The 10,872-nt window shown below is 45.5% G+C and overlaps 1 protein-coding gene across 1 annotated transcript in view; it reads right to left on the reverse strand.

The window, feature by feature from the left end:
- Nucleotides 1–10,116, reverse strand: part of ZFR2 (zinc finger RNA binding protein 2) — a 50,110-nt gene extending 39,994 nt beyond the window's left edge. Inside the window, exon 1 of the mRNA XM_054693054.1 lies at nt 10,017–10,116. Within this exon, the coding sequence (XP_054549029.1) occupies nt 10,017–10,069 (53 nt within the window). The 5' untranslated portion in view covers nt 10,070–10,116. The remainder of the gene's footprint in view (nt 1–10,016) is intronic.
- Nucleotides 10,117–10,872: the final 756 nt, after the last annotated feature.

Genomic DNA, 10,872 nt, shown 5'->3' on the forward strand with positions numbered 1-10,872 from the left:
AGAACTGGGGTACAGGTCAGAGGTGTGGGAGGGTGAGTGAATTCATCAGAGAGAGCGGGGAACAGAACAGGCAGACAGACTGAAGACACTGCTGAGGGGAGCAGTGGGTGAGACAGGAGAGGCCTGCTGCAGCATGTGGGTATCTCCCTGGCTGGCCGGAATCGAACCCACGCTGCTGAGGCTGTAGACAGCTTCACAGCACAGCGCTCAACCTGCTACGCCACTGGGGAGGCCCCGTTTTTAGTTTTAAATTCCAATTTAGCATGAAAAATCATTTGCATTTTAAGGACAAGAGGGCCCATCTTCTGGTTACTTAGAGGAAGTGTCATCATGGGCCTTCTGAGGTGCAACATGACAGGAAAATTTTTGTATGCACCATTTTTCAGGTTTTTTTTTTTTAACTGAAGTAACATTGGTTTATGACATTATAAAGGTTTCAGGTGTACAGATTTGTAAATCAACATCCGCATGTACTACATTATATTTGCAACCTGAAGTGTTTTTTAAAGATATATTTATTTATGCATACAAGAACTGGGGTACAGGCCAGAGGTGTAGGGGGGGGTGGTGTGAGAGGATTCACCAGAGACAGAGTGGAGAACAGAACAGGCAGACTGACTGAAATCCACTGCCGAGGGGAGCAGTGGGTGAGACAGGAGAGGTCTGCCTTGCCATGTGGGTTGCTCCCTGGCTGGCCAGGGATCAAACCCGTGCTGCAGAGGCTGTGGATTACTTCATAGGTTGCATCTTAATAACCTTGCACCACCGGGAAGCACATTTAAGGCTATTTTGCTTTTGCTGGTTGCACTGTGAGAAACTGCACAAAACCCCTGAATACAAAACAGAAGAAATCCTTGGTTACCTGTAACTAAATTCAGCTGTTGGTCAAATATTTACTGGGTGCCACTGGGAGCCAGATGCTATTATAGGAGCTGGGGGTGCAGGAAGGTTCAGAGAGGCCTGCTCTCACGGAAGAACATACAGTCCAGCAGGGAAAGACATACAATGAGAAAAACACCAGCTGTTGTGGGGGTAGATGGTTCTAGTTCTAGATGCTATGGAGGAAAACAAAGAAGGGGGTTAGGAGTAGGATGGGTGGCATCTTTTCATGGGGTGCTCAGGGAGGAGTCATGATTAGGAGGTAGGAGCAGAGGGCACCTAGGCAGAAGCTGCTCCAGTCTGCTCCAGGAATGGTCTGACAGCCAATGTGGCTGAAGCAGATGAATGGGGGGTGAGGCAGGAACATGATCAGGAACAAACTGGGTATCTCTCTGGCTCTCATAAGCCACTACAGGGGCTTCAGCTCTCCCTCTGAGACACCAAGGGGGTTCCAAGCAGAGGTCTGTCTTTATTTAAATGAGCCACTTCTGCAGCAGAAGTTGAATAGATTGACACAGAGTGAAGGACAGAAGCCCAAAGACCCAAAACACTAGCGTGGAGCACAGCAATAGGAGGAGGAAGTGAGAAGTACTCTGAAGGTGGAGGTGACATGTGAAGAACAGTGGTGGGCTGGCTCTTGCACAAAAGTAAGTGTTCTCACCTGTCACAGGGAAGTGTTGGGGCCAAGTGGGTTTGGAGGGAAAAGCAGGTGAGGTATCAGTCAACCTGCAAGGTACCTGCTTAGCAGGCACGTGGTATACAGTGGTTGAACAAGAAGGTCAAAGAACGGAAGGCAACATGAATAAAGAGGTGGAGACTGGGATGATGGGGCCACCAGCCAAGGAATGCCACAGGTTCTAGAAGCAGAAAGGCAAGAAAGGACTCTCAGGGTATCAAGAAGGGGTCAACCCGGCCAACATCCACCCAAAATCATTTTGGATTTTTGATCTCAAGAACTAAACAAGTTGTAAGCTGTGGCCATTTGTTATAGCACCCACAGGAAACTATTACAGTGGTAGCAAAGCACCAGGGGGATAAGAAATGTTGAAAAGTAGAATTGGAGGCCTGAAAGGCTGGGGTGTGCACCAAAAAGGTGAGCTAGAGATGGAGTTCAGGGGGGCTTAGAGAAGTGCAATCCAGGGCTAAGGCCTGGGAACTTCCCTGTGAAGGGCCAGAGGGCAAATATTTTCTAGCCACAGTCTCTGCTGCTTTTCTGGGTTTTTTGTTTGTCTGCTTGCTTGCTTGCGTGCTTTTATTTTAATGTGTTAAAAGTGACTAGCGAGTATCTATAGGAAATCAGGCTGCTGGCCTCATCGGCACTGGTCTAGGGTGGGATGTATGGGTGAGACTGAGGGACAGTGGAGTCTAGAACCCAAGAAACCCGTGCTCTGGAAGGCCTGGCTACGCAGACATTGGGATGGCCATGGATGATGGCAGAATGACTGGAGACAGCCCAGAGGCAAATCTCTAAGAACTGAGAGGGAATGAGGACATGAACTGTCTTGGGGACAGTCAGGAGAAAGACAGGCCACCTGAGTTTGCAGGGAACAAAGACTGTTGCTGCAGACCACTGCCAAGGACCCGCACGCAGGGGACACACACACCACAACAAAAACACTTAGGACCCGAGGAAAAAAGTCAAGTGGAAAAAAGATGTTCATGGAATCACAGTTCTGAGAAAGTTCATGCAGTGCTTTCTGTTTAAATAATGGACTCGTCCTTCTCAGTCAGCGCTCTCCGCCTAGTTGCTGGTCCCCTAGCACCTCCTACACTCCCGAGGTGTAGACGAAGGCAGACTGAGACGGACTCTGAGTGCTAAGCAGCGGGGACTGTCAATGCCCTAGAGGATCTAGCCTGCACTCTGACCTTTACTCAGGCTTCTGGGAGCATCTGTGGCTACTCACCCACTGAGTGACACTCAGGGTTTAGGCGGTAAAGGGTGAAATACAACAGCAAATGCTAATATGATCACTAAAGACAGGCACGGGGAGGATATTTTCAAGTCCACTTTATTGGCAGAAAGAGCACACTGCTATCACTTCACTGTGTGCACACAGACAGGCACACCCAGCCACTATTTCATTTGGCACTTGGGTTCACAAAGGTTTTATATTCAAAACATAACATATTCACATCCATAATAATTCTGATTTTTAAACAGCAGAATTCTATTTTTTTAACCATGAAAACCTTGAGTGCATTCTCCATATGAAAGGTCCACTTCAGATCGAGATGGCCCCAGAAAACATGATGATGTGATGGAAAAGGATTTGGTTAACTAAATCCTTGGGCTCTTGAGAAGATGACAGAAGAATTTTATTTCTGCCCCCATTCACAACCTTCTTTAAAAGGTAGTCGAGTCTCCAGCTGTAAATCTGGGCTGCCTTTTTCCTCAGGATACAGAGCCACTGGGTTGCTCGAAGGGACTCTAGAGATTGGTGATGGAAATTTCCAGAGCCTCCAGGGTCAGCCAGATTCTGTCTGGTAATGGAATTTCTGAACTCTTCTTCCATCCTTCTGAAAAGGAATAGGGTTGCACATTGAGGGTGGCTACATCATCGCCAGTTGGGTACTTAAGTGCGCCGTCTTGATAATATGCTGGTTGAGCTAAAGAAAAAGCATTAGGTACATACCATCCAAGAAACAGCTTCCCACCAGGATAAATTCAATACAGCCAAGCCTTTTCACTGTGTAAACACATTACTGAAAGGTCAACGTTTTGGGAACAGTGATAGGTCATCTGTGTTTTCAGCCCTGTCCCTCCACTTTGCAGGGAAGGGGAAAAAACCACAGCTACACCCATGCTGGTCTAACACGGGAGCCTCTCAGTGGGGCTAGAGAGTCAGCCTGAGACTCCCCCAGGCAAGGACAACAGATACAGACCCACCACCCTGGACTCAACAAGCATTTAAAACTAAAAAGATAGACGCCACGGATTTTTTAAAAGCATTCAATCCAAGGGTCTTAGACGTAACAGCTCATTCTGTTCCGGAGAATAAACCTAATCAAGGAGCTGATCTCAGTCAACGGAACTGCCTTTCCAAAACACAAAGTACTATGGAAGCAAGTGAAACAATTCTCAATTCTTATCAACAGTGACAAATAAGTGACTTGGGATATAGTCACTGAGGAGGGCACATGGGTAGTGATGTGACATAAATGCAACTTACCTTGGGGGGGAAATACCCACAGCAAGATATCTACCAAAAAAAAAAAAAAAAGGTCCAGTGCTGTTCCCCAAAATATTTACATAAGTATAACAGAAAAGAACAGGCAGAGAAATTCAGAACCCAGTTGGTGGCAGACACCCTGGTACAAGGGAACAGAATAGGGAACAATTACTAACCAATTAGACCATGGATAGAGCCAAAATTTTTTCCCATCAAGGTTCTAAAGAATATTCTATGAGTAAGTAGCACACTTTAGATTTAAGGCGTCACAGATGTAGAAACAGGCTTGCAAAAAACAAAACACACAAGCAGAAAAAAATCTCTGGGCTTTGTCAAAGCTTCCTAATTTAGGTGTGAATTACTTAGCATCACTTAATTTAGATGAATAAATTTTTTGAACAAATTTAGAGTCACGATGAAGACAAAAACAAGTATTAACTTCTTAACACAATAAAAAACCTCAGAACCTTCTTGATCAACTAAAACCAGTCACAGTGGAGAGCTCCTCCTCCTGGCTGTGGTATGTACTATTCCTTTTCACTATCATCTAGAATATTCATCTTAGTATCCTTTCACGATTACACTTTTAAAAGCATAAAGCAGAGGTTTTAATGCGGAGGCAGGTGTCCGCTGTGCAGTGTGACTCTGATGCTGGCTGGCATTTCAAAGTTTGTGGATTTCGCACAGAAAAGGGGACTGTGGGTCCTTGGGGAAAGTGGGAAGACTCGCATCCTGGGTTCGACCTCTACCATCACAGAGTATTCATCTATGTACATGCCAGGCCCTTACAGTGCCTCTCTCTGCAACCCCTGACCTGAAGCTTCACGAACTTGAACCTTCAATTTATTATTGCAGAATACGAGAGAATGAATACAAGGCTTACAGACACTCTTTCTACATGTTTTCCTTATTTTTCCAAACTCTCAATTATTTATGCAGCTCCACAATAGTCCCCTTACCTCTGTAAGCATGCAAAAGAACACCAATGACATTCATGTGAAAAAAAAATTCCAAGGGATTATTTGAAAATGCTTTTTAACGTCATGCATTTGTTCTAATGCTTCTAAATATATACATTGGTAGATGCAGACAAAAGACAAACTATAAAAATCCAGAAACAGAATATATTTAAGAATAAAAACAACTCTATTAGGAATCTATGTTCCAACGCTGATGAGTTAACGTTTGGTTCTAAAATGGCTAAAATGAAAATTCAAAATCCACACTTCATAAGGTTTAAAATGACTTGGGATACATTCTAATCGTGCCAGGAGCTAAGAGAGCATGGTTCTGTCATTTGATGTCATTGGATGGCAGTCCAAAACTGCCACGCAAAATTACCTTCAAAGGATTTCTTTCAAAGCAACCCTATCATGTGTTTTAAACTCATTAGAAGGGACTTTAAAAAAAAAAAAACAAAAAAAAAACAGGGCCTCCCCAGTGGCGCAGTGGTTGAGTGCTGGGCTACGAAACTGACGGCAGCCTCTGCAGCACCAGTTCAATCGCTGGCCTCCGGCGAGGGTCCCACATGGCACACAGACCTCTCCTGTCTTGCCCGCTGCTCCCCTCAGCAGTGTACTTTGGTTAATCTGCCTGTTCTGCTCCCCACTCTGTCTCTGGTGAATCCTCTCACCCCCCACACACACCTTTGGCCTGTACCCCAGATCTTGTATGCATAAATAAATAAATCTTTAAAAAAAAAAAAAGAACCTAAACTACAGGTGACACTGTAAAAAATAGTAATGACCCGGTCTCAGCCAGCAATTCTTGCAGCCATGCTGCTGCACTCGGGGCGCTGCCAGTGCACGCAACTTCTGAGGTTTAGGCAAGCCCCACCAACAGTGTTAAGGCACCAACCAAGGAGCCAGGGTTCCGAATTTCTAGTTGGATCCCACCACTTACCTCCCCATGGGCCCTAAGCCAGTTACTGCACCCGGGGCTCATTTCTGCATCAGCAAAACAGGCATTGTAATACCCACCTCACAGGGTTAGAGTGAGGACTGGAAGCCTGAAACAGCAAGCAGCAATTATGATTACTTCCTACCATAACGCGTTCTCTGGGATTCCAAAAAAACTTCCAACTTCCAGATGAAGGAATCCTGCTTGTTAAAATTTATGACCAAAGTTTGTCAAAATGCAACTTTTCTTGACAAGAAATCAAGTATTATACCAAAATCTAGCTGTTAATCTTTTTTAAATTTATTTTCTATTATTTTTTTAAATTTTATATATGGGAGTGCAAACTGGTCCAACCGCTATGGAAAGCTGTGTGGAGATTCCTCAACCTGCTAAAGATGAGGCTTCCATATGATCCAGCAATTCCACTCCTAGGTATTTACCCAAAGGATACAGAAACATTAATTCAAAAGGGCACCTGCACCCCTATGTTTATAGCAGCACTATGTACAATAGCTGTCAATCTTATTCAGATTTAACACGAATGCAAAAGCAATGGCAGCCAGCTTCGTAGTACCAATAGAATTTTGACAAAACTGCTAAATGGAAAGAGAATAGTAACAATAGATATGGCCAGTCTGTCACTTCCCTCCATTACAGACTTCCAACATCACAACTTTAAGCTTGCCATATTTTTTTTTACCTATGTCACTTAAACACATATAGAACCTCATGGATTTCCTGAGCTGTTCTCAGTCTCACAACTGAAAACCACAGTCACAGTCAACTAAAAGCACTACCAAATTTAATTTCCATGTGGGATGAATCCTTAACTCTGAAATCTTGCAGCACTAACTCTAACTTTAAAAATATCATTTGCAAATAAAAATCTTTTGAGACTCATAAGTACACATATAGTTAAGTAAAAATCAACATTATCAACAAGGAATTGCAAACTTTTCTTATACTTTCAAAGTGTGAACATTTGAGTGAACCAATAACTATAAAACATTTAAGATTCCACCCTGTTTAGGGATGATGATGTAAAGAACATTCCTATCCAAGGCTTTGGCTAACAATTTTAAAAACTAAGAAAACCTACTCAAAATTCCTCTAAGAAATGAACTGTTTTCTTCATTTTGCAAATGTGTTTGAGCTGTGTAGGTTATATGGGAATTTTCAACTGTGGGTTAGCACCCCAACTACCACAACATTCAAGGTTCAACTGTACTCTTGTCCAAATGCTACCTTAAAGTTGGCACTACAGAATCTGTTCGCTAGTCAACTTTTCCACGGCACATTGTATAAGAAATAGAGAAAGCCCTCAGTTAACACTGTCAGGTGCTTGGAAACTGCCACTTTCAGTAAGACAATATATCATGAAAGCAGGTCCTCCAATAATATCATTGTTTTGTTCAAAGGGGCCTGGGATTGGTTTTTCTCATCAAAGTTTTAATGAAACAACACTGAACAAAATGACATTATTCCAGAGTGTGCTGTATTTTTTTAGCAAAGTAAATTCGTTTATTTTGATTATGACCAAAACGTTATAATTTAACTTAAAAAAATCACAACTTTGAAAACAGCAATACTTTGAAATTTTTAAAAAAATATTCTCATAGCCAGTAAATATTTTATGTTGTACTTAATGCACATCATAGATGCTGAAAGATATTATAGCTTACTTTTCGTTTGTACTAGGAAATGCTAATAAATAATAGGGAAACATCTCTAGAAGGACTTCAGCAGTTAAATAGAATCAAATAATTTACTGTACTGGAATATATTCCAGGAAAAAAAAAGGGAGATTCTTTAACTCTCATAAATTCGTTCTAATGTCTTTTTTTAGTAAGTATTCACCAAAGCCACTATAAAAGCAGCTGAAGTTTCCAAGCAAAACTGATTTCCCCCAAAAGAGATTGTCTCTTTAACTTAGAATCATTCAGATCATGTAAATGATCTCATCCCAAGATTCTGTGAGACAAATTTATTTTGCTGATTCTCATTATTTTTAGTTTTAGTTAAATCTACTCTTTTCTCAAGTCATAACACATGCTGTAAGGGACAATTCTATAGACACAGACTAATTTCCACATCTTTAGTTACCTGTGTAACTAAAGCTGCTCTCAGTCTCACAACTGAAAACCACAGTTACTGTCAACTAAAAGCACTATCAAATTTAATTTCCATGTGGGATTAAATGTGTGTATGCTGTAGCACCTAAGTCATCAGGGGGCTGTGGCTATTAATATGGATAAGTGCCTTAATTTTAAAAAATGACAAAAACATCTATTGCAGCTTAGCAATGCTGTATTTTAACACTGTTGACACTCAATTTTTCCTCTAGAAGGTAATCTTAACAGAAAGTATAACATCCAATTGATTTTCCACATTTGACGGAAGAACGTACTTGAGAAAAAGAAAAAAAAAAAAAGAGCTCGAAAGTAGGCAGAGGGGTGGAGGATCATTAGCATCCTGACAGCCTAGAGACTAATAGAGTCCTACTTCTTTGATGAAGCTCTGGCATTTAAAATATCACCGAGGATAATGGAAATCAGGGAAGATAAAAGTTCAATGCTCTGTTCCAGGCACAGCAGGTTGTACATTTCTTCTCTGATAGAAAATTCATTTCTAACCAAACACTGTATCTACAAACCACTCCAAGTGCACAAAGCACTCCTAAAACCCTGGCCTGATGCCAGAAGAAAGAATGAAGCAGTATCACAGAAACTACAATGAGAAGCCGAATTAACTTTCCACTAGTATTATCTATTTACAGAATTATGAATGAAACCCGCAACAAAGGTCCCTACTGCAGCTACTTGTGTATCAGTTGCCTAAGGGGTGGTTTGCATCTGGCTCCTAAGTGTCTTCCAGAAACTCATCAAAGAGGTTGTGCCAGGTTCTTGGAAATAGAAAGTGATAAATGAAAATCATGGGGGGAAAAGCTGCCTTCCCAGAGAGATATCAGTCCTGCAGCCCTGCCTAGGACTGTGGTCTTAGTGCCAGGCTGACTGAGATAGCAGAGACTCCAAGGAGCAAGCCTTGGTGACAGCTGGTGGGGGAGTGTGTAAATTTGGGATACAAACACACCCTGTGTTTCCACTCATGAAGCCCTCCTTCCCCTAGTTGTTTCCTACCCCTGCCCTCCAATCTCTTTTCTGGGCTCCGTCCCAAACACTTAGGTCTTAAATATCTTAAATATCCAAACATCCTCTCCACTGAATTTTGAGATCCCAGGTTCTTGCCCAAATGTCCACCCTTGCAGTACATCTCAGTACCGCCCCCATGTCCAGTCTCTGCTAACCCTCCTCCACTCCCCATCAGGCCTTAATTCTCTCCCTCCCCCTAGGTCACTGACTCTCCCTCGGGTACCATCCCCAGTCTGTGTTCTCTTGTTGTCCCACCACCACCACCACCCCCCCCCATACCCTCATCTGGGGATTAGTACTTCCAGCCCCACAGGTCTCAAGCCGGCAGGTACCCATCCAAGTATCTACCTTTCCTTAGCATCCCATTGGCGCTCAGTCTGGCTCCCCATATTTTTCCTTTACTCCTACCTATCCAGGTATACTCTCAGGTCCTTCGTGCCTCCTCCCAGTCAATTCCTTATTCCCTCTTTCCCTATCCCCTCGTTCCCTCCCAGGTCTCCTTCTTCCCTTACTCGTCCCCATCAGGGGTTAGCTCCCGCCCCCTCCTCCGCCTCTACTTCTGCCCAGCCAGGTACACCCACCTACCCATCGTCTCTCAAGAGGTCGGATCTCGAAGCCCCCTCCGATACAGATCTCCTACCCATCACGGCTCAGTGTCCAACCCCCCGAAAGGCCCGAGGTGCCCCCCCACGTCAAGAACGCCTCCGCTTTCCCTCTGACAGACACACTTGGGGTCGCGGCCTTTCGGGTTCCGCGGGCATCTTAGCAGGGGCCGCCCGCCCAGCCAGCTTTGGGCTCGGTTCCAACCAAGACGCCAACTCGCGGCTCCTCGCGACGCAGCATGCCCGGGGCGGGGGCTGGGGACTTGGAGCGCCGGGCGGGGGAAGAAAGGGCCGGGCTCACGGCGCGGGGCCGTTACCTGTACTGTGGGCCGGCGCCCTGCGCAAAGCCGTAATAATTACTCGCCGCCATCTTGACGTCCTCACCAAGCGCGACCGAACCCGAGGCGCTAAGGGGCGTGGCCGCCGGCGCGTGGCGTCACCGGGCCGCGTGCCGCTCGCGTCCCGCCACGCGCCCCAGGCCCCGCCCCGCCACGCGAAGCTCTCACGTCCCCCTCCTTGTGGGGGCGTATCCACTTCAAGCCACGCCCCGACTCAAGACCCTCCCCTACTTGGAGCCCCGCCTTCCCTTTAACCACTTAGGAGCGGGGACCCTCCGTTCAAGCCACGCCCTCCTTCGTACCCCTCCCGCCGCCGGCGGGTCTGCATCCGGGCCTCTGGCTCGCACACCGCCCCTTGCACGCAGTTGCACCATCCCTGGCCTGCTCTGCCTCTGGAATTTGTGTTCGCCCTACGCTGCAAGCCCCGCCCCTCACAGGAGCCCCGCCCTTTCTTGAATCCCTCAGAAGTGGGGCGTCTGCTGGAGCCCCGCCCTTTCTTGAATCCCTCAGAAGTGGGGCGTCTGCTCGAGCCCCGCCCTTTCCGGGGGCCTAGCTTTCTCTTAACCACCGCTCAGCTGTTGGAGTCTCTGCTCTCTCCCCCTTCCTACTCGTCCCCCTCCCCAGGCCACCCTGGAGGTAATTTGACTTTTTGCCCCATTTCGGTGGGTGTAAGAACACCACTGACGGCTTCGGACTGGTGGATGGCCCTGTCCACTTGGTCAAGTCCAGCTTATTCCTTCAGCAACCCCCCTCCGTGCCAGCCTGTTGATGGAGTCTTCCAAAGCTCCACTCAAAACCTTAATTAGGTAACTCTAATTCAGTGGTCCTCATCTGG

This window comes from Talpa occidentalis, unplaced genomic scaffold (genome assembly GCF_014898055.3).
Source record: "Talpa occidentalis isolate TD23 unplaced genomic scaffold, MPIMG_talOcc4v2.1 talOcc4.12, whole genome shotgun sequence".
Lineage (NCBI taxonomy): Eukaryota > Metazoa > Chordata > Mammalia > Eulipotyphla > Talpidae > Talpa > Talpa occidentalis.